Source organism: Glycine max, chromosome 11, assembly GCF_000004515.6.
Source record: "Glycine max cultivar Williams 82 chromosome 11, Glycine_max_v4.0, whole genome shotgun sequence".
Classification (NCBI taxonomy): Eukaryota; Viridiplantae; Streptophyta; class Magnoliopsida; order Fabales; family Fabaceae; genus Glycine; species Glycine max.
Window position 1 is genome coordinate 20,804,701 of NC_038247.2, and position 27,730 is coordinate 20,832,430.

Below are 27,730 nucleotides of genomic sequence, written 5' to 3' on the forward strand. Positions count from 1 at the left end.
TAAAGATTGGGTAATTTTTTTTCTTTTTAAATCAAATAATTTTCTTAGTGATATTTGTAATAAAACTAACATTTACTGAGAGAAAAAAAATGGGTAATAGGGTTGATGGTAAAAGCAATTTTCCTTTCCTTCATTTTCTATCCTTCTTATTGGATTATTTGTTGCCAAAAGAAAAAAACATTTTCCAATATTTTATTTATTTATTTATAGGAAAGTCAAGTCCACTTGAGCGCTGTTTTGAACCTTATTCCAAAAGCCTAGAATCGTTGCTGTTTTGTTCAGTTCGGTTTGAGTTTCTAGGTTAGGTTTTTCTGTTCCTCTTCGGGACACACTCACTCTTCTTCTTCTTCTTCTTCTTCTTCTCTCTCTCTCTCTTTCTGTTCCTTTTCACACTTCGCTCGCTCGAACCTTCGATTCCATTCCAATGGCGTCCAAGTTCGGCTTAGCCGGCGGCATTCCCGAGCGCAAGGTCCGCCCAATATGGGACGCCATTGATTCCCGCCAGTTCAAGAACGCTCTCAAGCACGTCTCCACGCTCCTCGCCAAGCACCCTAATTCCCCCTACGCACTCGTAAGAACCCTAATTTGCACCCTCATTACATTCGTTGATATCGAATTCGCCTTGTTTTTTCTATGCTGCTGAATGCGGATTTTCCAATTAGGCTCTGAAAGCGCTCGTGCTGGAGCGAATGGGGAAGCCCGACGAAGCGTTGTCCGTTGCGCTCAACGCGAAGGAGCTTCTCTACGCCAATGAATCTCTGTTGATGGATGATCTCACTCTCAGCACTTTGCAGATTGTGTTTCAGCGATTGGATCACTGTTAGTTTCTTTTGTTTGTTTATTTTGCTTTCTTTTGCTATTTGTGATGTTATTGTGTGCAATATTTTAAATCGAAATAGAAATTAGAGACTGAACTGGCAAAAGCTTCAAGGTATGGTTTTTGTTAGTTCAACTAACTAGTTTGATGTTTGTACTCCCTCCGGAACAAAACTATTGATGTTTAAGGTTAATGCACACTAATGCACTTAAAAAATATATTTAATACTCCTCACAAGCTATATTTAGTATAAAATATCCTCATTTCATATCTATGATGGGAGTAGTTATATAATAGATCACAATTATCTTGGTCATGTTGAATAGGAGTATATGTGGAAGAAGAAAATAATTAATATTGAGACTTGGAATCTGTAAAACATCAATAGTTTTGAAACAAAAAAAGAAGAAGAAGCTAAAACACTGTTTTGGTCCAGAGGGAGTAACAAATAGGCTTAAATATGATTTTGGTGCTAGTAATATGCCCACTTTTTGATTTATTTCTTTCAAAAACTTTTCTTAATACAATCCCTGTAATATTCAAAATTTTGGCTGTTAGTCCATGCCGTAGCGGTGTAACTTGACTGTTTTAAACGTTGAGATGCCTAAAAAGTCAGGAACTAAAATAAAAAATACAAGGTATATGAGTGGAACTAAATAAAAATGTGATATACTTACATGGACTGAATTAAAAATGGTATAAAGTGACTGAAGCAGTTGTTAACGGCAACTAAGTAATGACAGGGACTGGCGCCAAAAAAATAAATATTACAGGGATTATTTAAAAAGAAAAATGAGAAGGATTAAAATTGAAAACTGGATAAATTACAGGGACTAAAGACATATTTAAGCCTAACCAATAAACATGGCTGTTTTACTGTCTTTTGATGCATTGGTTATGTGTGTGTTGCATGGTGTGTATTGGTTGTTGATTAGAGTTTGTGTATTTGAGCAGTGGATTTGGCTACTGGGTGTTATGAACATGCCTGTAGTAAATTCCCAAGTAACTTGGAACTAATGATGGGGCTGTTTAATTGCTATGTTCGAGAGTACTCATTTGTGAAGCAACAACAGGTTTGTGATTGTGTGAATGTCTGTTTATGCTATTTTATATTTTTATTTACTTTAACAACTTCACATTTTGCTATTGTCTAATTGGCAGACAGCTATCAAAATGTACAAGCAATATCAACAGGTTGGAGAAGAAAAAGAAAGGTTTCTTCTTTGGGCAGTTTGTAGCATCCAATTACAGGTTCTCCTCATTTCTTGTGTTTTCCCTTCATTATCTTGTGCAGTGTTTATTTCAACACTCAGTCAGTTTGAAAGGGAATGAACGTGATTCGGAAAGTGAAATGTCATGATATGATGGATAGATAAGAAAGTAAAGTATATTTAGAATGTTGCGATCACTGCTAGACTGTCAGTACACTGCCAGTACATTAGTAGTAAGTTGGTTTCTTTACACTTTGTGCTGGCCTATGTTTTAGTGTATTTCATTTATCTGGTTCATTTTAGAATGGACATTGTTTTGATTCTTGATTTTTTTTTCCTTTTCATCATAATCGTCATTGAAACTGCTTAAAAAAGGATAGTATTCTTTGATTTCTTTCTTGATCAGTTCCCAGTACATAATTGTGCAAAGAACATGCAAACTCTAGGGGAAAAAATTGCGAAGTAGTGCATAAAATTTTTAATTTGCACCAGAAATATATGCATAACACCTATGCAAGAAAATAATCTAGTTTTTAGAAGATATTTTACATGCAGCTTGAATTGATTTGGCCTGTCCGTCAGCAGACCCATGATCGAAGCTGCTGATGATTGCAGTAGCTCAACAGTCTGATCTGGTTTCAGAAGTTTTGGTCACATTCGTAATGAAACTGTACAAGTATATATATGTCAGGCTTAATGTGTTTGCCATAGAACATACACAGTTGCTATTAAGTTAATGTTGAGACAGTTATGAACATATTACATTGCCTGGATAGCAAAGAATATCTGACTAAAGGTCTTTGAAGCTATAACCATCAATCTCATCCATTAGATTTAATGTGACAATTAAATGGTCTTGAGTTGGGAGCTTGCAGTTGATATCAATATTTGTTGGATAACATTATAATCTTTTCTGAGCCAAACTTCTAAATGTCATAGTACTACTTCTTTGTAACTTGATTTTAAACATGCCGCGCCATGCATCTAAGTTCCTTGTGAAGTGGAGTTTTCAACTATAGTTCATTAATGCGACACTGTTTCTGTTTTTCTTTCAGATATATTAAATTATTCATGGTGTTGGGCTTCATGACTATTCCGTCTATAAAACATATTTTATTGACTTATTTTATGGGAACTGAGCTCTTGATAGGTACTTTGCGGCAGTGGAGAAGACAAACTTTTATTTTTAGCTGAAGGCTTACTTAAGAAACATGTTGCTTCACATAGTTTACATGAGCCTGAAGGTGATTTTATTTCTTTATTATCTGCTATAAATAATTTTGATAAAAAAATAAATTCATCTATATAAAAGGAGAAGATAACACAGAGATTTGAGAAAAAGAGATCCTCTTAAAGAAATAAAGAATAAAGAATAAAGAATGAAAATACAAACAAAAGAGATATAAAAACATCAATGAAGCAAAGCTACCCAGTCTGTACACATATCTATGAGGGAAACCTCTATAACAAAACTATCAGCTTTACATCAAGTAGAATCCAAACACCTTATCCTATCTCAAATAAGTTGTTCACTTAGAGAGCTTTCCTAAAAGATATCAGAATTACACCTCAACCAAATAAGCATATCCTACATATTGCCCGAAATGTTTAGCTTTTCCAAAGGTGCTAAATAAAGAATACCATAAGAAACAACTACAGCTATTAGTGTCATTCTGAGCTAGTAACACTGTACAAATCAGAGTTGAAACAGCCTTGTGTGACTGGGGGACTTGCAACATGTCATTGGTATGGTATTATTTCTGTTAAGCCTTTCAAATAAAGGACTTGGCCTTAGAGGGAGCTTTAGACTTCCAAATAGGTTTATCAAGTTGGAGCAAAGCTGTATTCCAAGAATGATTTAGAAATTGGAAGAATGATTTTCACTATGACAGTATGACACCCTAGAAGGCTCAATAGACCAAATCCATTTGTCTGGACCAGAGGATAAAATAACAAAGTGAAGAAGACCCAAGATGAACTCAAACTCAGGATTCTGTATCATTTAAGTAACAAAAACGTTTAAATTCCTAGAAATAGTGGAATCCTGAACTGAGCACTAAATTGTGGTTTGAAGAATTTGTTAGGAGGAAAGATGAAAAAGACAGAAATCCAAAGTTGAAGAGGAATCTCCTACCCAATTATTCTTTCTTATCTATTATGATTAACCATTAGATTTTCTCATGTCATTAAGCATACCATGTGTATGTTTTAAGTTTTCAAAATTGGTTGCAGCTCTTATGATCTACATTTCTATATTGGAACGACAAGCTAAGTTTGGGGATGCGTTGGAAATTCTCTCTGGGAAATTGGGATCACTGTTGCAGATTGAAGTTGATAAGCTACGGATGCAGGTTATCTCATAGTTTTCCTGTTTTGTTATGGTTTAACTTTTGAGTTTCGTGTTAGTTGTTTGGAGTATAAATGGCCATCCAGTTAAATTAAGGGGATATCAGTACATGGGTGTTGCTCATTGGTTGATTTGGTGAAAGTCATGATCAAGTAATAAATTAAATTTGTATGTTCCAACTTCTAAGGTTAATGGAAAAGGTTCCATTGAAGTATTATAATGATTTAATATTTGAAAATTGATACTTCAAGGAAAACTCTTTTTCAAATGTCTTTTTAGAAATTAAAATTTGTACAGAAGTGTAGTTTTGGATTCAATCTATGGGTCTGTTTGATTCGCTAAAAAGTAAGGGACAACACAAACAAAAAAAAAATTGTTACATGTTTGATTGTAAAAATTGTTGTGGGCAGCACAAAACAAGTGGTATAGGACAAGACAAAATGATAAAAACTTGTTACTTGCTAAACCACAGAACAACTTTTTGTCCATAAAAAATACAGTTGAAAAGTCAAATTTATCCATATTATATTTCCTCTTGAATTGCATAGTGCTACCCTCCTCCCAAAATCTAACCACTCTTTGACAGTTACTTTCTTCATGCATGCACAGACGTAATCACATGTTATATATAGTATATAGTATATTATATATTAATATGTATGTATATAATATATTTATATATTATATTTATGATATATAATATATAATAATTGTATTTGGATAATTAATATTAAAAAAGGGTATTATAGTAAATTTATTTATTTTGTTTCTACTGTCCATTGTTCACCAAACAATGCACAGGATAAAAAGTTGTCCTGTACTGTTCTCCTTGTGCTGTACCTTGGTGTGTATCAAATGCACCCTATAGTTCACTATTGAAAGTGCATCTTTTTCAAGGAGTGTAGAAAAAAATGTGCAGCTCTTAATTAAAGAGACGCATTGCATACATATCAGGGGTTAAAGAAAGCTTTGCTAAATGTACAAAACTGCAAAATGTCCTTAGAATTAATCCTATAAAGTAGTAGTGTCCAATGGAATATGTGATCATAGAGGCAGCTTTGAACTTCCAATGGACATAAAATATAGGAGTATGCTCTACTAGAAAACACATCATAAGAATTAGTCTATCATACCCTTTTGGCTGTATTAAAAGATAAATTAATTAAATCAAGCAAAAGGAAGATTTAACTTGCTTTGAGCTAGAATTCTTTTCGTGGTTTCATGTGGTGCTCTTCACATAGTTTCTTTCAAGTTTTTTCCCTGTTTGACCTGCAGAGGAATTAGTCTATCATACCCTTTTGGCTGTATTAGAAGAGAAATTAATTAAATCAAGCAAAAGGAAGATTTAACTTGCTTTGAGCTAGAATTCTTTTCGTGGTTTCACGTGGTGCTCTTCACAAAGTTTCTTTCAAGTTTTTTCCCTGTTTGACCTGCAGAGGAATTGGAAAACTTTTGTTTTTGTGTATGATTCTACTTCTCTCTTATCCTCTTCTTTCCTTCTAATTCCAATATTGTTATTCTTTTATTAAATAGAAAAAATAACAGGAATTCAGAGCATTATTCATATTTTTCTTATTTGACTTTTCTTATCAACCTTTATACTTTGACTTTAAGTTGACAGGGGAGACTTCTGGCTCGGGCAGGTGACTACACTGCTGCTGCTGATATCTTTAACAAAATTCTAGAGTCATGGTATGCCTGGGATATGCCAACTTCTTGTTTGGACAAAAAATTCAAAATCTTAGATGTGTGGAAATGTGCTAAAAATTGAATTTTGGAATTAAGCTTTTTATGATTATAGATTATTAGAATGTGTATAAAAATAACTGTTACAAACAGTTATTGCAGGCAGGACAGTTAGTATAAGCTAACTACTTTTCTTTCACTAACAGAATTCTGTTAGTTAGTTGTAAGTTAGTTTAACAGAATTCTGTTAGTTAGTTGTTAGTTAGTTTGTGATTAGCTTTAAGGTTTAGAGGTTTAGAGGTTTATAAATACCTCTTTTGTAACTGTATTAGATCTAACTTTTCTGAATCATTAAGATCAGTTTTCTATTCTCTGTTTTGTTCTTTTCCCTGTTCTTAAATTCTGATATTTTTTTTAGAAAAAAATGAGAAATGGCAATCCATACTCAATAAATTGAATAGAAAACTGAATTTAAAATCATAATGCCCTTCATTTCAGCCTATGTTACTATTGTAAAGAACACTATGGTGTGGCAATGAATAATATCACAAAAAACAGGACAAATACTTCAATTGATATTTCTATAGTGGAATTTGTCAACCCTACTATCTTGAAGACCTTTGTGCAATCATCTGACAGAAACTCCTTGTCAAGCATCATCCGGACACCAACTTCACAAAAATGCAGATGGAATTGAGAAGTATGAGAGGAACTCTGAGGTACTGAGTTGCATAAATGAGGCCTATAAGCTAGCGCCTTTGAACGACTTAGTCCTTCCACCCGAGAAATCTTGGAAGCCCCATCCTCTAGGTGCAAGAAAGCAATCCTCGTTTAATATCGCTAGCGCATTTGCAAGAAGAAACCCCTAAAGTAACATCCACAGACCCATTTCCCTGATCGAAACCCACTGGCGACAATATGTTGAGCCAGTCATCAAGTCCCATAAACTGCAAAGGTTCGTGGTTAATCCAATTGTTCCACCTCAATTTCTCACAGAGGATGATAGGATCATGGATTGCGTTAACCTCGAATACGAAGCCCGGGAAGTGCAGGACCAAACATTGCTTGTTTGGCTTCAGTCAACACTCTCGAAGTCTGTCCTTTCTCGCATGCTAGGTTTGAATCAATCCTATCAGGTATGGGAGAAGATTCACGAGCATTTTAGTCTTCACACCAAGTCTAGGGCATGTCAATTGCGAATGGCAATGCGTGCTGTCTCACTCGAAGGGAAAACGATGGACGAGTACCTTCACAAAATCATAAACTATGTCGACGAGCTCGCCGGTGTTGAAGTTCTGGTTTGCCATGAGGAGCATGTTGATGCTATTCTTGAAGGTTTACCTTCGGATTATGCACCAGTGGTTTCTGTGATTGAAAGCAAAAAACGTATGCCATCTATTGCAAAGATTGAGGCTTTCCTTTATGGCCATGAAACTCGCCTGGTTCGATACAATCGTGACACCCAAATGCTTGTATCTCTGCCTGTTAATTACACTCAAGGCTACTCATATGGAAGTTTGTCCAAAGCTAATGATTCCAGTAGTTTTAGAGGAAGTTATGGCAGAGGTAATGGTGGTCACAATGTGTCGTTTGATTGAGGTGGTGGTTGCAATGGTTCTGGAAGAGGCCACGGTGGTGGCAGATTTGCTAACTTCCAGTGTCAAATTTGTCTCAAGTATGGTCACACTGCTAATGTGTGCCACTTTCGTTCTGATATGAATTTTCAACCTCATGAGTCACTCACCTTTGTTGATCCAACTACACTCCAACCAATTCCTTATTCGATTGCCTCGGGTAGGACCTCAAACACTTGGGTTAATCCTAACTCTAAACCAGTTGCTCAGTCCTCTAGCCAGCCTAGTGTGATGCTTACCAATTTGACACCTCAGAGTAATGGTCAAGCTAACTCAACATGAATTTCAGATTTTGGAGCTAGTTTCCATGTAACTGGTGAATCACAGCATATCAAACTGCTGTCACATTTTGATGGACCTAACCAAATCTTTATAGGAAATGGTGAAGGTTTGAGCATTTCCAACACAGGTTCTTCATCATTTTTGTCTCCTAATGACTCTCATATTACTTTCAAACTTAATAAGCTTGTTAAAAGTCTGTGTTTTATTGTTTTGCTTCATTGAGGAGACAGCTGTGTTGTGTCAGTGTAAACAGCTGTTTCCCTCTCTTTTGTACTCTATATATATATGTTATTTGAAAGCAATAAAGAAAAGAAGTTAGTGAGTGACATTTTCCTCACAAATTCAAACTTCAACTAAGCTATTACATGTTCCTTCCATTTTGAAAAATTTGCTAAGTGTCAGTCAGTTTGCTAAAGATAATGTTGTTTTCTTTGAATTTCATCCTCACTTATGCTTTGTCAAATCACAGGGGACCAATAAAGTGCTCCTTCAGGGTGCTGATGGTCTCTATTCTTTTAATAACATCAAACTCTAGGATCACAGACCTCAGCTGTTATCAACAACATCTTCTACTGCTAATAAAGAGTCTACTGTAACATCTAGTTCTGGTTTTTCTTCTCCTAGCACTATTAACCTTTGGCATGCTAGGTTAGGACACCCTAATAGTCATGTACTAAAGCTTGTTCTTGATCAGTGTAACATTTCATCATCTAATTAAGTGATTTCAAATTTTTGTACCTCTTGTTGTGTGAGAAAGTCTCATAGGCTATCTTCTCATGCTTCCACTTCAGTTTATTCTCCTTTAGAACTTGTCTTTACAGATTTATGGTGGCCTTCTCATTTAACCTCCTACTCTGGTTTCAAATATTATGTATCATTTATTGATACCTTTTCATGATATACTTGGATATTTCCTATTAAAACCAAAGCTGAAACTGTGTGTGTTTTCCAAACTTTCAAGTTATCAGTTGAACTTCAACTTAACACTAAAATAAAAAATGTTCAATCTGATTGGCGTGGTGAATACATATCCTTCTCTGCTTTATTAGCTTCCTATGGCATTTCACAAAGGTTAATTTGCCCACACACTCATCATCAAAATGGTGTAGTTGAAAGGAAGCATAGGCATATAGTTGATCTAGGACTCACATTACTTCATCATGCAACTCTATCTCTACAGTTTTGGGATTATGCTTTTGTCATTGCAGTCTATTTGATTAATAGGTTACCCACTGCATCACTCAACTTTGCTATTCCATTTGTCACTCTTTTTAACAAAGCTTGATTTTCACTTTCTTAAAACATTTGGCTGTGCATGCTTTCCTCTGTTGAAACCCTATCATACTCAAAGTGGATTTCAGGTCTCAAGAGTGTGTTTTCTTGGGGTAGTCCTCTTCACATAAAGACTATAAATGTCTGTCTTCAACTGGTAGAAATTATATTTCTAAGAATGTTTTGTTTAATGAGTTGAGGTTTTCATATTTAGATCTGTTTTCCTCTTCCTCTAGTTCAACACAGAATATTACTTCCTATTTCAGCCTCAATCCTGACCTATCTCCTCCTGTTTCAGCCTCTACACCTTCACTTTCCCAAATACCCTCCTCCAATTCCCTTTCTGCTCCCTCTGTTCCTCCTGCTTTCGCTGTTACTGCCTTAACTCAGACCTCATCCGAATCCACCTCCACTCATCCTCAATCATCCAATACAGTATCATCTAGTGAATCTGTACCAACTGCACCCTCTCCCACTCATCCTCAATCATCAAATACTATGTCTCATAGTGAATCTGTGTCCGCATCAACTCTAATTCCCGTTAACACTCATCCTATGCAAACTAGGTCTAAATCTGGAATAACAATCCTAGGCTGCACCCTTCATTATTTCTTACTCATTCTAAACCTAAAAGTGTAAAGCAGGCCCTGGAAAGTTCATAATGGTTTGCAGCTATGCAGGAGGAGTATAATGCTCTAATGAGAAACAAAACTTGGGATTTAGTTCCATTACCAGCTGGTAGACAAGCTATTGGATGCAAGTGGGTCTTTAGAATAAAAGAAAATGTTGATGGTTCAATCAATAGGTACAAAGCTAGACTAGTTGCTAAGGGATTTCATCAAGTTCATGGCTTTAACTTTCATGAAACATTTTCTCGTGTGGTAAAACCAGTTACAATTTTAGTAGTTCTAACTCTTGCTCTCTCACAAGGCTGGGACTTATTTCAGCTTGATGTCAACAATGCATTTCTAAATGGATTACTTGAGGAGACTGTCTATATGACTCAACCTGCAGGTTTTGAAGTTGGAGGAAAATCCTTGGTTTGTAAACTTAACAAGGCTCTCTATGGGTTAAAGCAAGCTCCAAGGCAGTGGTTTGACAGGTTAAGATCAACACTAATACAGATTGGGTTTGTAGGAAGCAAGTATGATCCCTCTTTGTTCATTTATAGACATCAACAACACATTGTCTACATTCTAGTTTATGCAGATGATATCATCATCACAGGAAGTTCTAACTCTCTCATTCAACAGTTAACTTCGAAATTGAATACAGCCTTTGCTCTCAAACAACTGGGTCACCTGGACTATTTCTTGGGGCTGGAGATTAACTATCTCCCTAACAGGTCTATTTTGATGTCTCAAAGCAAGTATGTCAGAGATCTACTTCATAAAACTCAAATGGTTGAGGCACACTCTATCTCTACTCCTATGGTTACAAACTGCAAATTGTCCAAACATGGAGCTGATCTATTTCATGATTCCACTCTCTATAGGTCAGTAGTGGGTGCCCTGCAGTATGCTAACCTTACTAGACCTGAGATTAGTGATGCTGTTAATAAGGTTTGTCAGTATATGGCTAATCCATTGGATTCTCATTGGGCTGTGGTCAAAAGGATATTAAGATATCTCAAGGGTACTATATTTCATGGTTTATTCCTTCAACCTGCTTCTGTTTCAAAACCTATGGCACTCTATGCTTTCTGATTTTCTGATTGGGCATCAGATATTGATGACAGACGTTCCACATCAGGAACAACTATCTTTCTTGGCTCAAACTTGATATCCTGGTGGTCCAGGGAGCAGAAAGTCACAGCAAGGTCCAGCACTGAAGCTGAATATCGAAGCTTGGCCCAAACATCTATTGAATTAACCTGGATTTGAACCCTTCTAACAGAATTACATGTTTCTTTTCAAACTCCTATGATTTACTGTGATAATCAAAGTGTAGTGTCCATAGCTCACAATTCTGTGTTCCATAGTAGAACAAAGCATATGGAAATTGATGTCTTTTTTGTAAGAGAACAAGTTTTGGTCAAACAACTCTCAGTTGTGCATCTTCCTGCCTTAGATCAATGGACAGATGTCTTAATCAAGCCACTTTCCTCAACAAGATTTGAAGAACTGAGGGACAAACTCAATGTGAAGCATTTTTCTTTAGAAAAACCTTCCCCTTGAGTTTGCGGGGGTATTAGAATGAATGTATAAAAACAACTGTTACAAACAGTTATTGCAGGCAGGACAGTTAGTATAAGCTAACTACTTTTCTTTCACTAACAGAATTCTGTTAGTTAGTTGTTAGTTAGTTTAACATAATTCTGTTAGTTAGTTGTTAGTTAGTTTGTGATTAGCTTCAAGGTCTAGAGGTTTATAAATACCTCTTTTGTAACTGTCTTAGATCTAACTTTTCTGAATCAATAACATAAGTTTTCTATTCTCTGTTTTGTTCTTTTCCCTGTTCTTAAATTCTGATATAGATATTCCAGCTGCCTTTTCTTTTTGGTAATTCTGTGCTTTTGTATAGGTTAATGTTTATCTTCAGCCAGGTCTTTACTTGTAAACTTATGGACTACTAGGAAGGCAGGGTCTGAATTGCTTGATGCCTATGGTACCTAGGCTATAGAAGTCCCAAAGCTTGAATGCTGTCCACGATATGACCTCTTATTATATCACTGTCTGTGAAGCACACTTTATTACTATTTTTTCTATTTCCATGATCTTAATTTTCCATTATAGTACAAATAAAGAAGAAACTGTGATGCACATAAATGTGCTAACTGATCTTTTGGTCCTTGAATCTTAGTTGCTTTTTTTTTGTGTGGCTTTCTAACTGTTCTTTATTCTTCTTTCTTTATCTGCTTTTATAAAGCATGTTATGCTGTACTCTACGATCTAACTTATTAACTTGTAGTTTATAAATTAAGCCGTACCCGTCTCTATATATTTCCCAATTGAGTTATGAAGTGATTTTTGACTTGTTTGTTTCCTGAATTAAACTCATTCATAGTTTTCTTTTTGCATGTCTTATACTTTTGTTCCCCTGCTTTTTCTACCATTGATATTGTTTCATCATTTGGCAGTCCAGATGACTGGGAGAGTTTCCTTCATTACCTAGGTTGTTTGCTAGAAGATGACAGCATTTGGTGTGATGAGGTTGTTAATGATCCAGTTCATCCCCCAAAGTTTGTCAATTTCAAAGTCTCACACTTGACAGATGAACAGGTGAATGTTTAGTCTATGGTAACCTTTATTTATGACAGTAATTTATGCATAGAGGGACCATTTATTATTAGCACAGAACTTGATTCTTGTATAATTACAAACTACTATATGAATGCAGTTTGACAGTCAAATATCAATTGCATCAGCTTGTGTGCAGAAGTTACAAGCAGATACCATCAATAACTTGATAAGGTGTCCATACCTGGCAACTATAGAAATTGAAAGAAGAAAGCATTTACGTGGGAAGGGAAATGATGACAATTTAATGGATGGCATTGTGCAATACTTTTGCAGGTACCTTATGGCACAGAATTTATCATTCCTATTCTTTCTTATTTTCCTTCTAAAAAATCATGTATTTAAAGTGCTTTGTGAGATGGCTGGAATGACATTTCATATTGGCTAATGCTAATGGGAAAAAATCCAATAGAATTTAAAATCTAGGTTTATGGGTTCACACATCTACTTATTCCAGGGCCTACTTTGTTTAATAATTGTGAAAACACTATTTTTAGTTTCTTTTGTCTGTATTACTTTTATTCTATTTGAAGATATGTTTCAATTCTGTGCCACTTTTTACTTTCTAATAGGTTTTAACATGATTTTCAACTTTAGGTTAGCTAGCTGTACTAGTTATACTTTAGCAAATTGGTCCCTTTTACTTTTAAAGCATGCTTGTGAAAGTGCAACTTTACAATTGTTTTAGTGAGAACTCTGCTTAATTTTCATAGGTTTGGTCACTTGGCCTGCTTTACTTCCGATGTTGAGATGTTTGTTGAAGTCCTCACTACTGATAAGAAGATAGAACTCTTGGAGAAGTTGATGAAAACCAGCGTGTCTTTATCAGCTCCACCAACCAAGACACTTGGGCTGTCTATAAGCTTTTTCAAAATTAAACATTTATTGCTAGGGGACATGTCCATGTCTTCTGCAAGTGGTGGGTGTCGTATTTCTGCATGAGTATGCATTAAATTTTTAAATTTTCTTGATTTTCCAATGCTCTGCCCTGTTAGAGAGATATAAATCATGTCTGAGCTCTCACCTTATGAATTAAACCATGTCTGCCCCTTCTATTATTTTATTTCGATATTTTTTCTTTCTTTTGTTTCCCTCGTAAGGTTGGAAATAAACTTATCCAGATTTGAGCTCGTGGCTTGGCTTGTAGGTCATGGCTTTTGCTTCCATATAGATTGTTAATCTAATGAATACAAACTCTTCTAAACTTGTCTCAGATCTTGAGGTCTTTTGTGTTCAAATGTTTGAAATGTATTGCAAAAACCTTCCACTTTCAAAAGATTTGGATCCACAGGAAAGCATGCATGGTGAGGAGCTGCTTTCAATGATATGTAATATTTTGGTCCAGGTATGTTGTATTAAGCTTTATGTATTTCTTCTTGTATTGCACATTGGTAAAAAATAATTTAAAGGGATTCTATCCTTGTTATCTTTTTTTTTTTTTACACGTGAATCTACATATATTCCTAGTCTTTTTGGGTGGGGGCAGTGAGTGCCGGAGTGTGAGGAGACATACAAACAGATATAATGGTTAGGTGTTAAGGTTGTCAATGGTCGACTATGCAGAAATTTGGACCAGATTTTTCTTATTTGATGTGTTGAATTCTTTTGGCAGAAAGTTGATTTGTCAATTCTGCCTATGTCTTCTTTTTCCTTTTAAATTTATATTTTATCCTCCACTCTTATTACTCACTGTTTTTCTTTATTGACATTTCTTCTAGTTGAAGCCTAATCATGGCTTTAGTAGGGAGCAATCCAGGCTGGTTGCTCAATTTAAACATTGAACTTGGTTTTAACTTCTAAGAGTTTTCCTTATTGTATTCTGTTGATGTTGTTCCCTGGAAAATGTATTTATTGAATGCTTCTTGTTTTGTAAGTGTGTTTTATTTGAATTTAAAACATGAATCTTCTTGGAATGTGGGTTTGGGTTTAACTCAACCCCAAAAGCTTGCTCATAGGGTGAGGGTTGCCCCCCCTTATATATTCTATCTTGACACTATTTCTAGCGGATGTGGGACTTGGGTTTTCCCAAATATATGCCCTCATGTCCAATACTTTTGAGCTTGGTGCGTGGATAATATGGTGGGTGGCCCGTTAATGGATCTAGGATAGACTCTGATACCATTTTAGTATGTGGGTTTGAGCCTAACTCAACCCTAAAAGTTAGCTCATAGGGTGAGGGTTGCTCCCCACTTAATACACTATCTCTAGCCGATGAGGGACTTGGGTTTTTCCCAATAAGTCTTTTATTCACCCTGTAGTTTTTTTTTTTTAAATAATGTTAACCAAGTGTGATAAGGGAGTTTAAAACTGAATTTGTTTGTTTTCTCAATTTTAAAACCAAACAAGAAATCTTGTTATTTCTATATTTAAATTCTTTATTCTTTCTTCAGAATTGTGTATACAACAACAACAACAACGCCTTATCCCACTAGGTGGGGTCGGCTACATGGATCAACTTCCGCCATAATGTTCTATCAAGTACCATACTTCTATCCAAATCATTAAGTTCGAGATCCTTCTTGATAACCTCTCTTATAGTATTTTTGGGTCTTCCTCTGCCTCGAATTGTTTGCCTTCTCTCCATCTGGTCTACTCTCCTCACTACAGAGTCTACCGGTCTTCTCTCTACATGCCCAAACCACCTAAGTCTATTTTCCACCATCTTCTCTACAATAGGCGCTATTCCAACCCTCTCTCTAATAGCTCTGTTTCTAATTTTATCCTGTCGAGTCTTACCACACATCCACCGCAACATCCTCATCTCCGCTACACCTACTTTAGTCTCATGTTGGCTCTTGACTGCCCAACATTCTGTTCCGTACAAAATCGCCAGTCTTACCGCAGTCCGATAAAACTTTCCCTTTAGCTTGATCGGTACCTTTGCATCACATAACACCCCCGATGCTTTTCTCCATTTCATCCATCCTGCTTGAATGCGATGATTCACATCCCCTTCAATTTCTCCATCATCCTGTATTATAGACCCAAGATATTTAAACCGTGTGATTTGAGGGATAATATGGTCTCCTATTTTCACCTCTGAGTTAGATACCCTCCTACTTTTGTTGAACTTACATTCCATATACTCCGATTTGCTTCTGCTTAGGCGAAAGCCATGTGTTTCTAGAGCTCGTCTCCAAGTTTCCAACCTCTCATTCAACTCCTCCCTCGACTCTCCAAGGAGGACTATGTCATCTGCAAAAAGCATGCATCTCGGCGCTATCTCTTGGATTTGTTCCGTGAGGACATCCAGAATTAAGGTAAAAAGGTAGGGGCTAAGGGTTGACCCTTGATGCAAACCAATTGTGATGAGAAAATCGTCTGACTCTCCACCCTGTGTCCTAACACTAGTCGATACCCTATCATACATATCTTGGATAGCTCGAATATATGCAACCCTAACCCCTTTCTTCTCTAGAGCTTTCCACAAAATCTCTCTAGGCACTCTATCATACGCTTTCTCCAAGTCAATAAAAATCAAGTGCAAGTCTTGTTGGTCCATGCGATATTGTTCCATCACCCGCCGTAATAAATAAATCGCTTCCATGGTTGACCTTCCCGGCATGAAACCAAATTGATTCTCAGTAACTTGAGTCTCCTTTCTTAATCTCCGTTCGATCACTCTTTCCCATAATTTCATGGTATGACTCATGAGCTTGATTCCCCTATAATTTGCACAATTTTGTATATCCCCCTTGTTCTTATAGATTGGCACTAGCGTGCTTCTCCTCCATTCCTCCGGCATGCGTTTAGACCTCATAATTTCATTAAAGAGTTTGGTGAGCCACTCAAGACCTCTATCTCCAAGAGTTTTCCACACTTCAATAGGTATGTTGTCTGGCCCCACCGCCTTACCGTTACTCATTCTTTTCAACGCTTCCTTTACTTCCTGTTTCTGAATCCGACGATAATACTTATAGTTCCGGTCCACTTCAGAATTGTGTATGATCTGTAAAATTGCTACTCATCGTCGTGTTTTAGACATATACGGCAACTAATTTTTAACATGTAAATATTTATACAATGCTGAATGCTTTGACCACTTTTCACCTCTTGTGATATTATTTGTATAGTTATTCTGGCGTACCAAGAATGTTGGCTATTTGGTAGAGGCAATTATGGTTTTGGAGTTCGGCTTGGCAATACAAAGGTCAGGGATAGTTGTTTTGCCTTATATCTTGAAATTTCACACACAAAGTTGAGGAAACATTTTATTTGAGTTGTTTTCTTGGGATATATCTGGCCAGTTTTTTTTTTTGTGCCTTCATATGTTATTATATTGCATAATGCACAATACCTTAATATATTATATTATGCATTTGTGAACTATCAAATTTAGGAAAGATAGCATAGCAACTCTGTTATAAGATAGCAGTGTAAAAAAAGCTTTATCATTTACAATTTTATGACATTTCTAGGATTTGTCTCAATTCTCAAATTAGTATTACAGTTTTTGTTTTAATTGGATTACTTTTTTCTGAATTAGGTCTTTCCCTTTAATATTATTTCTTGTATTAGAAGGATTGAGATTTCCACCACAAAGGTTAGCTATAGGTACATGCAAGCTTTTGGCTTGTGAACCTATGGATGTTGCCATTTCCAATGGTACAGACTTACAGTGAATTGTTGACTTTCTCAGTTTCTTGGCCTTTTTCACATAATCATACTGTGATAAATAGCACAGATTTTGTATTTGTTATGTTATTACACAGTTTATTCTATTTTCATTTCATACTTTGCGCTAATGTAAACTAAATATATGAACTAGTTATATATTTCCTAAATCTTAAATGGATTTTTAAATTTAGTTATTTGGTTGAGACGACAATGCTAATGAAGTCTATTCTTGACACAAGGATGGGTGTGTGTGTTCTTAAGTAGTGTTTGCCCAGCTTTTCTTGGGGCTTCTCTTATCTTTAGAAAAGGATAAGCTGGGCTAAATACTTTGAAAAACTCTTAAAAGATGAAGCAACTTAATTTTTATAGAAGAAAAGAAGCAAAAGTAGCTTTCTAAAAAAGTTGGGGAAGGAGTTTTCAAATAAAAGTTGGCTTCTTTTCTCTTTCTACTGGATCTCTGTTCTCCACTCTCTCCTGTCTCCCATGCTCTTTCTTGGGACATCTCTTTTAAGCCAAAAACAAAAAAAATTGCCAAACAACTTCTACAGAACAGATGTAGCTCTCATCATCCTGTGGCACATGTGGTTGACTCTATTTGGAGAACTCCTTCCCCTGATGTGGAAATAACTTGGCAGCATTGCTTCAGGGAAGCAAATACATTGTGGATGCTTTAGCAAATTTTGCTAAATCTTTTTTTTTGGGTTGTGTTTTTTGAATACCCCCCACCTTGTGTTGGGTTGCAGCTGCAGGCTGATTCTGCGGTGATTTCTTTCTGTAGGTAGTCTCGTCTGTGTTTTGGCCCTTCTTGTATAAAAGAAACATATAACTTATTTTGAGCTTTAACTTTTAAGTGAAAAGAGACTAGGTAAAACATGCCCTTATTTTGATTACTTTGGATGTTGATTCTATATTGCGCTTATTCTACTGGCTTTAAAGCATTAAATGGTTTGCTTCAACCAGTTGATCTTGAGAGCTAAATGCTTATGGTGCTTTTGACACAGGAACTTTTTCTTTAAAATAATTTACGCATCCTTCTTGTCTTTAAGCAGATATGTGTCACAATACAAGATCTTGCTGCTGCATTTGTATAGCCACTGTGGTGCTCTTTCGGTGGCACATGAATGGTATGGTAGTTCAATTCATCAATTTTACATTATTTCCTAAAGTATCACCGTAATGTATGACTTGCTGTCATGCTGATTGGTTTAGGTATATGCATTTCAGCTCCTTTGACTATTTCTTGATCCTTTATAAAGCATATTTTCCTTCTCTTCAGGTACAAGTCCCTGGATGTCAAGAATATTTTGATGGAAAGTATTTTGCACCACATATTGCCTCAGATGTTGGTATCTCCACTTTGGACTGAGTTAAATCATCTTCTAAAGGATTACCTGAAGTTTATGGATGATCACTTCAGAGAATCTGCGGATTTGACATTTCTTGCATATCGACATAGAAATTACTCAAAAGTATGTATTCTGGATTTTTTTATAGTTTCTAGAGACTTTCCTTTTGAGTTAAATTATTTGGAGCATATGGATGCATAAAGTTGGAATTGCAAGCCTATTCTTGTAAAGGGTTTAAAACCCTAAAATTGAACAGATACACACGGAGGTTCTCTTCCTCTCCTAGTCTCCCTCATGAGGCTGTCTCCAAATGAGTAACTGTCTGCTTACTCAATTCTCTTTTATCCAATACTGTATTGGTTTTTTTTTTTTTGAGAAAAAAATGTATTTTTGCATTCATGTTTTTAATTCCTTTTTTCTGTAGATTATTTGAGCAGTATTTTTTGTTATAATTATGGGTATTATTAGATGTATCTTTAGAGTAGATTTCCCTATTTTATCTTGTTGAAGAAGACAGCAGTGTGTACTGTCTTGTCAAAGCTTGTCAAGCTGTCTCTCTCCTATTTGTATATATATATGTTATTTGAATGAAATAAAAGCTAAGCAAGTGAGTGAAAAGTTTCTCCCCTCACATATTCAAAGCTTCAAGTTGGTATCAGAGCGGGTCGTATCCGCCGCCGTCCATGCCGCCGTCTGCCGCAGTACGCCGACCGTTTCAATCGGCGACTACAGAGTTCTGTGCGCCTCGAGGAGCGCAACCCAGCGCAACTAACCGCTGGGCCAGGAGCTTCCCCACGCGCCGTCACGTGCCAAACGCCGGCGCGTGACCACCACGCGCCGCCCTCCCCTTGCCGGAAACGTGCGCGTTTGCTTCCGGCCATCTCGTCGGGCTCTCCTGAGTCCATACAACCATTAGTTTTTGGTTTCGGCACTTCGTTGAGTGACCTTGTGCCTTCCTTGTCTCTCTACTTTAGTTTCCTTTGATCTGTAAGTGAAAATGGCTTCATCTGGCCCAGTACTTTCATTTTCTGGAACTCCCACTATCACAACAACAAAGCTTAATTGGAAAAATTACTTATCCTGATCTGCTTCAGTAGAATTGTGGTTCCTTGGGCAAGGGCATCATGACCATCTTGAAAAAGATGCTGAGGCAGTTCCAGATGATAGAAGACCTGAGTGGGAAAAGTTAGATTATCAGCTCTGTGCTGTCTTATGGCAGTCAGTTGAGGTAGATGTGTTGGAGATTCTCAGATCGTTCAAAACATGCTGCTCCTTTTGGAAAAAGGCCCGGGAAATCTTTGTCAATGATATTCAGAGTTTGTTTGATGCAACTATGAAGGTCACAGCTCTTAAACAAACCAGCCACGATATGATTGCACACATAGGTAAAGCTCAGGCAGCAGTGGAAGAATTGAAGAGGTTCCTTGTGGCTGAATCGTTGGAGGAAGTGAATAGAAAGCTAGATAAGTTCTATATGGTTCTCATCTTGAGAAGTTTACATTCAGACTTTGATCACGTTCGTGATCAAGTCTTAGCTGGAGATCAGGTTCCATCGATGGATTCTCTCATCACTAGGCTGCTTCGTGTTCCCCATGCATTGAAAGAAGAAAATCCGGCTGATGTAGTGGAGACGTCAGCCATGGCTGCACCTCGTGGGAGAGGGGGAGGACGTAACAGTAGAGGAAGCCGTGGTGGGAGAGGTGGACGTCCTCAATGCACATATTGCAAGAGGATGGGCCACACACAAGAGACTTGCTACTCCTTGCATGGCTTCCCTGACAAAGTAGCTCAGGTAACTCAGACCGAAACCGAAAAATCAGAGTCTAAGTTCTCTGATAAAGAATATCAAGAATATTTGAAGCTTAAATCTGAGAAATCCAGCAGCCAGACTTCATCTTCCTCTGTACCATGTTATTCAACAGCATGTATTTCTCAATCTATTGATGGTCTCAGTCCTTGGATACTTGATTCAGGTGCCTCTGATCATATTTCTGGTAACAAGTCTTCCTTTACATCCATTTCTTTTCCAAAAATTCCCATCTTGTTACTGTGGCTAATGGTTCCAAAGTTGCAGCTCAAGGGAGTGGTCACGTGTCTTTATCTTCCTCATTGAAGTTGGATTCTGTTTTGTTTATTCCTCAATGTCCCTACAATTTAATTTCATTGAGTCAGTTAACCCGTTCATTAAATTGCTTAGTAACCTTTACTGCTAATTCTTTTGTTATCCAGGAACATGGCACGGGTCGATTGATTGGAGAAGGATGTGAATCACGAGGACTTTACTACTTGAAGCCCAACTTTTCTGTTTCTTGTTCAGCAACTTCAAACCCCAAACTTTTGCATGATTGTCTAGGCCACCCAAGTCTACCAAAACTGAAAATGATGGTCCCTAGTCTGAAGAATCTTCGAGTCTTAGAATGTGAACCTTGTCAACTAGGAAAACATGTTAGGTCCTCATTTCCACAAACTGTTCAAAGATGTAATTCAGCCTTCTCTATCATTCATTCTGATATTTGGGGACCAAGTCGTGTTTCCTCTTTTGGTTTTCGATATTTTGTAACTTTTATTGATGAATTTTCTAGATGTACTTGGGTTTATTTAATGAAAGACAGATCTGAACTTTTGCCTATTTTCATGTCCTTCCTCAATGAGATTGAAAACCAATTTAAAACAACAATTCAGGTTTTTAGAAGTGATAATGCCAAAGAGTATTTCTCTCATGATTTCTCCTCTTTGTTATCTTCAAAAGGCATTCTACATCAATCTACATGTCCCCATACACCACAACAAAATGGTATCGCCAAAAGGAAAAATCGTCATCTCCTTGACATCGCACGATCACTAATGTTAGCCTCTCATGTTCCCACACACCATTGGGGGGATGCGGTGCTTACTGTTTGTTTCCTAATTAACAGAATGCCTTCCTCCTCTCTTGAGAATCAAATTCCTCACTCAATCATTTTCCCTCATGATCTTTTATTTCATGTTCCACCTAAAGTGTTTGGTTGTACTTGTTTTGTTCATGATCTCTCCCCTGGTTTAGACAAACTTTCTGTCCGCGCAATCAAGTGTCTTTTTAGGTTATTCACGTCTTCAAAAGGGTTACAAATGCTTCTCACCATCCACCAGGCGATACTACATGTCTGCAGATGTAACCTTCTTTGAAGACACACCATTCTACCCATCATCTACTGACCATTCTTCTTCCATCCAGAATGTCCTTCCCATTCCCTCTCCATGTCCTCTAGATACCTCAAATCCAGATGTCAGTGAGGTTCCTTCTTCTCCACCTCATCCAACTGAAGTTGCTTCTCCACCTCTTCTCACAAACCAATGCAGGATACAGCAAGTTGGTCCTTCAGTACCTGAAGCTTCACCTCATGATTCTTCTCCTTCTTCAATCAATCCTCAAGCCATGGATCCTGCTACTTCTCATTCCTCTGATTCAGATTAGCCCATTGCCATTCGAAAAGGTACTAGATCCTCTCGTAATCCTCATCCTATCTATAACTTTTTGAGTTATCATCGTTTGTCTCCTTTATATTCTTCGTTTGTTTTCTCTCTATCTTCATATTCTGTCCCTTCTAATATTCATGAGGCACTTAGTCATCCTGGATGGAGACAAGCTATGATTGATGAAATGCAGGCTCTTGAACATAGTGGTACTTGGGAACTTGTTTCTCTTCCTCCTGGTAAGAAGGCTGTGGGTTGTAGATGGGTCTGCGCAGTTAAAGTTGGGCCTAATGGTGAAATTGATAGACTTAAGGCTCGATTAGTAGCTAAAGGCTATATACTCAGATATATGGCCTTGATTATTGTGACACCTTCTCTCCGGTAGCTAAGATCACTACTGTCCGTCTCTTTCTTGCTATGGCTGCCATGCGTCATTGGCCTCTCCATCAGCTTGATATTAAAAATGCATTCCTTCATGGTGATCTTGAGGAAGAAATTTATATGGAGCAACCTCCTGGGTTTGTTGCTCAGGGGGAGTATGGTATTGTTTGTAAGCTGCGTCGATCTCTCTATGGGTTGAAGCAGTCCCCTCGGGCTTGGTTTGGTAAATTCAGTCATATTGTTCAACTTTTTGGGTTGAAACGTAGTGAGGCTGATCATTCTGTTTTTTATTGTCATTCATCCCCTGGAAAATGTGTTTACTTGATAGTATATGTTGATGATATAGTGATTACAGAGAATGATGCTTCTAAGATTATTCAGCTAAAGGAGCACTTATTTAGTCATTTCCAGACCAAAGACCTGGGATATTTGAAGTACTTCCTTGGTATTGAGGTGGCTCAGTCAGGAGATGGTATTGTGATCTCTCAAAGGAAGTACGCCCTTGACATTTTGGAGGAGACAGACATGCAGAATTGTAGACCTGATGATAGTCCTATGGATCCGAATCTGAAGCTTCTTGCAGATCAGAGTGAAATGTATTCTGATCCCGAGAGATATAAAAGACTTGTGGGAAAACTCATCTATCTCACCATTACATGACCTGATATTTCCTTTGTTGTTGGAGTGGTGAGCCAATTTATGCAAAATCCTCGTGTTGATCATTGGAATGTTGTTATGCGTATTCTTAGATACATTAAAAGAGCTCCAGGTCAAGGATTACTTTATGAAGACAAAGGTAATACACAAGTATCTGGATATTGTGATGCAGATTGGGCTGGCTGTCCTATGGATAGGAGATCCACATCCGGATATTGTGTCTCTATTGGAGGGAATGTTATTTCTTGGAAAAGTAAGAAGCAAACTGTTGTTGCTAGATCTAGTACAGAGACTGAATATAGATCTATGGCTGTAGTTACATGTGAACTTATGTGGGTCAAACAAATTCTTGAAGAGTTGAAATTCTGCAAAGTGATGCAAATGAAGCTGTATTGTGATAATCAGGCTGCTTTTCATATTGCTTCAAATCCAGTCTTCCATGAGAGAACCAAGCACATAGAGATTGACTGTCACTTTATTCGGGAGAAGCTATTGTCTAAAGAGATTGTCACTGAATTCATTAATTCCAATAATCAGCCTGCAGATATTTTGACTAAATCCTTAAGGGGGCCTAGAATTCAGTTTATATGTTCCAAGCTTGGTGCATATAATTTATATGCTCCAGCTTGAGGGGGAGTGTTATAATTATGGGTATTATTAGATGTATCTTTAGAGTAGATTTTCCTATTTTATCTTGTTGAAGAAGACAGCAGTGTGTACTGTCTTGTCAAAGCTTGTCAAGCTGTCTCTCTCCTATTTGTATATATATATGTTATTTGAATGAAATAAAAGCTAAGCAAGTGAGTGAAAAGTTTCTCCCCTCACATATTCAAAGCTTCAAGTTTTTTTAAATGCATTTTCAATTATATTTCTTAATACTTGTACTGCTTTGTTCAATACTGTTTTTACTAATACTTATACAGAAAAAGAGTATTGTTTTTTTTTTCTTTTTAATTCCTTTTTTTTCAATTCTGTTTATTCTTGTTATTCTGTTTTTTTTTTTTTTTTTTTTTTTTTTTTAAATTCTGTTCCTTCCTTTTAGTTCTGTTATTTTAAATTTATTTCTGCTGTTATTTTGGTATTTATACACACATACACACATTATTTCTATCTTGTCCACTATGCTTCTGCCATATGCCGAATGTATATGCAGATTTTTGGCTTGCCGCCTTAATCTGCTATCTGCTATTGATAACACTGCTGGAGACAGTTATGTTAGATTTCTAAATTCTCTGAGGGAAAAATGGTTAATTTAGTCAAAAACATTAAAGAAACTCTTTATTAACTTATTAATCTCTGCGCAACCTTGTTAGAAATGAAGTCAAGATTTGACCGTGTTTTGTTGTATTCTTAATGAAGTGGCATACTCAAAACATAAGCAGTGCATAGTTTGATTGACATGGTTCTACTCATGTAAGTGTAAAATAAAGATGTACACACTGCATGATAATCTTCTATTCATGTCGGTTCTGATGTAATGTTGAAAGAACCACATTCATAGAGTTGATTGAATTGAAGCTATGTTATATTCCAGGTAATTGAATTTGTCCAGTTCAAAGATAGGTTGCAACACTCTAGTCAGTATCTAGTGGCTCGAGTTGAAACACCCATTTTACAACTAAAGCAGAATGCAGATAACATTGAAGAAGAGGAGGTGATTCATGACTTGAAACTATAGTAGTATATTTTATGACCTCTTAATTTGATGGTAGGTTTAACAAGTTCATATTTTGTCAGGGTATCCTTCAAAACTTGAAATGTGGTATTCACTTCCTTGAGCTGTCTAAGGAGGTAGGGTCAAAGTCTTTGACCTTCAATGAAGACTTGCAGTCACGGCCCTGGTGGACACCAACTTCAGAGAAAAATTACCTTTTAGGTTAGTTTTTCAATCATATTTCTAGCTTAGAAACAATGTATGCTGTATTCTTGCGACTATTAGCATCAATATATAAACTAATATGAATCCTCAAAGTATGTGTCTAAGTTAAAATGAATATCAAATTGACCTCTTACTTTAAAGAAAAGCTAATGAAAGCTTATGGGATACTGCCTTGGATGTTGTTTACAATTACAAATCCTTTAACTTAATACCTTTAGTTGTTTCTTAACTTGGTTTGAAGATAGTCAATTTAGAGTGATTGGACAGACTGGATGGGAATGGGGTTTGGTCTGGTTGGATGGATGAATGTATGTGGGCTTTTAAAAATCCAAACAAATTGGAAAATGATAGGACGTGGCATCCTTATAGCTGGTAGGACTCAATGGTATTTTTTGTGTGTAACTGACCAATGTCATGGTTTGGACATCAGATTATATTCTAGTATTATTTTCTAATGTATCTGTGTTTGATGATTGCTATTAAGCTTAATGGATGGTTGCCTTCTGTTTTAGGGCCATTTGAAGGGATTTCTTATTATCCTAGAGAAATATTGGTAGGTCAATCCCGTCCTTGATGATTTGTGGCTGTTTTATTCCTCTTGTTTCAGTAAAAACTAAACTATTTATATGGGTCTTTTTCTTTTCCCCCTTTTATTGCATGGTTTGTTAATGGATGTAGACCAAAGATAGGGAAACAAGTCTAAAGAGAGTCATTGAAAAGAAATCCCTACTTCCACGGATGATCTATCTTTCGATTAAAAGTGCTTCAGCATCAATCAAGGAGCATGTTGAGGTCAATGGTTCTGTTACCCCAGACATCACTTCAGAGCTGAAATTGTTGCTGGAGTGCTATGCACAGTTTTTGGGCTTTTCTCTCACTGAAGCAATAGAAGTGGTCATGGGTTTTTCTAATGGTGAAAGTTCTTGTGTGGTATGATTGCTCAATTTTTATGCTATTGTTCAAATATTTTGTGGAGATCCGTTAAACAGATATGTTATACCAACATGAATACAGATGCTACATAATTATTGCTATCGAGAGCTAAATTGACATAACTGCCATGAACTAAGATACTTCAGAATTAGGAAGCAAAATGGAAAGACATTCTTTATATTAATAATACAGACAATGATGCCTGTAAACTATATGTGACGGTATAGAAAAATGAGCTGTAGTAGAAATGAATTTGCATATTATTATAGGGTTTGCAGTTTGAGGGCATTTTTTTGAAACATTTGCATCTGATAACTCTGTTCCAACTACTTTTAGGCAGTGTTAAAGTTATATTTTTTGGACATGAAAATATCTTATCATACAGGGGTTCTACTAGCAAGTTAATCCATCTCTTCTAAAAATGTTGCAGGTTTCTGACTCCAACTTGATTGACTGGTTGAATTTCACTGTATTTTTAAATGCATGGAGCTTGAGTTCCCATGAACTTGTGCAGCCAGACGGAAATGGATGTAGGCCTCGAATTTGGAATATCTTAGATTCTATGCTGGAGAAGTATATTTTAGAGAATGTTAAGTCTATAGAGCCTCAGCTCTGCTCTCCTTGGAGTGTCATGGAACTTCTGATGCAGTTAGTTACAGAACCTTTGGCGTGGCATGGACTCGTAATCCAGTCTTGTCTGAGATCCTGTTTTCCATCTGGTAAAAAGAAAAAGAAAAGCGGATCAGCTTATCAGTCTAGTGCGAATCTGGCTCATGCAATCACAGATTCTGTCATGCATTTATTTCATGTGTTAGAGGTTGTTTTGAAATGGATAACTGAATGGAACAAAAGACCTGAAGATGAGCATCTGGAGAACATTCTTTTGCTTCTTCGGAGAGATGGGCATAATGATGGACCGGGGAAGGTCTTTCACATTTTAGAAACATTCATTTCCTCTGTGAATGATGTGGAACTCGGTGACCGCATCTCCCAATCTCTCAAGTCTTGGAGTCCTGCTGACGTTGCCAGGAAAATGATGACTGGGAAGCTAAAAGTACTGACGGAATTTTCTGCCATCTGTGGGTCAAAATTGAAGCTATTTAAGTCTATGAAACAGCAGATAGCTCAACTGTGAAGAATCATCCATCATTTACTAGTGCTGAAGTTTTATTTCAGCTTGACAAACGGCTCTTCAATTTCAACAGATATATATCTTCAATGCAAGGGGTTGAGAAAATGTGCTTCTGCTCTGCTGTTATTTTCATCTTCAACAATACCTTGTCGGATTTAGAACAGTCATCACAGTTTGTTGCTAGGTTATTGTTGGCTCTAGTTTTTGTTGGTCATTTTCCTGTAAAATTTTCTGCAGTGTACGTTAAACATTTTCCCCCTTTTGAGCTGTTGCCGGATTTTTTTTCAGAAATGTAGCTGTTTGTCTGAGCAGGAATTTTGGCAGTGTATCATTGGTTTGATTTTTTATTTATTTATTTAATGAAAGTAAATTTTTAAAATATTCTGATCAGGTCTTCCATCATTTTTCCAATTAACACCCCATATTTGATTAGCAACTATTGCGTGTTTTGAATTTTCATTCTTAAGAGTGAAGAGTTCTCTTGATCTACACTCTTTCATTGAGAATCGTGACTTTTCTCATCTCACATGAGTGCTTCACCTTTTCTTATATCATTTTATTCCGTTTAAACTCTACTGTTTTAAATTTTGTCAATTTTAATTTTTTCCAACCAATTTAAAACTTACCGTAAGTCCAAATCTCCACAGTCTATAAATTTTCATTTTAACATATATCAGGACAAAGCTTGACACAATTTGTTTTTTTATTTATTTATTTTCTTAATTTTAGTAATTTCATTTATTTATTCTTATCTAATAAAATGGAATTCACATTTTTGACAGTTGGGAATTAACTCCTTTTAAGGTGTATAGATAGATTATTCATGTAGGCTTGACTTTTCATA

At 36.6% G+C, this 27,730-nt stretch overlaps 1 protein-coding gene across 2 annotated transcripts; it reads left to right on the plus strand.

The window, feature by feature from the left end:
* Window positions 1-234: 234 nt before the first annotated feature.
* LOC100808947 (N-terminal acetyltransferase B complex auxiliary subunit NAA25) lies at window positions 235-27,265 on the plus strand. Of its 2 annotated transcripts, XM_006591189.4 has the most exons (19): window positions 235-571; window positions 663-819; window positions 1,772-1,890; window positions 1,979-2,068; window positions 3,179-3,272; window positions 4,261-4,379; window positions 5,997-6,067; window positions 12,329-12,470; window positions 12,589-12,764; window positions 13,202-13,407; window positions 13,703-13,833; window positions 16,562-16,638; window positions 18,155-18,229; window positions 18,382-18,574; window positions 24,477-24,596; window positions 24,680-24,818; window positions 25,334-25,374; window positions 25,500-25,751; window positions 26,185-27,265. In XM_006591189.4, exons 1-19 carry the CDS (start codon window positions 425-427, stop codon window positions 26,887-26,889), a joined length of 3,054 nt encoding a protein of 1,017 aa, XP_006591252.1. In that variant the 5' UTR covers window positions 235-424; the 3' UTR covers window positions 26,890-27,265. The 2 variants fall into 2 exon arrangements, with proteins under 2 accessions (XP_006591252.1, XP_040862418.1); XM_041006484.1 differs by lacking the exons at window positions 235-571; window positions 663-819 and having other exon boundaries at window positions 1,826-1,890; window positions 1,983-2,068.
* Window positions 27,266-27,730: the final 465 nt, after the last annotated feature.

What these genes read in the sequence shown, in the direction of transcription:
- LOC100808947 (XM_006591189.4), top strand. Translation starts at nt 425, where the DNA reads ATGGCGTCCAAGTTCGGCTTAGCCGGCGGCATTCCCGAGCGCAAGGTC. An exon ending in CTAATTCCCCCTACGCACTC is followed by an intron (nt 572 to 662) that starts GTAAGAACCCTA and finishes TTTTCCAATTAG; the next exon opens with GCTCTGAAAGCGCTCGTGCT. An exon ending in GTCCATGTCTTCTGCAAGTG is followed by an intron (nt 13,408 to 13,702) that starts GTGGGTGTCGTA and finishes AACTTGTCTCAG; the next exon opens with ATCTTGAGGTCTTTTGTGTT.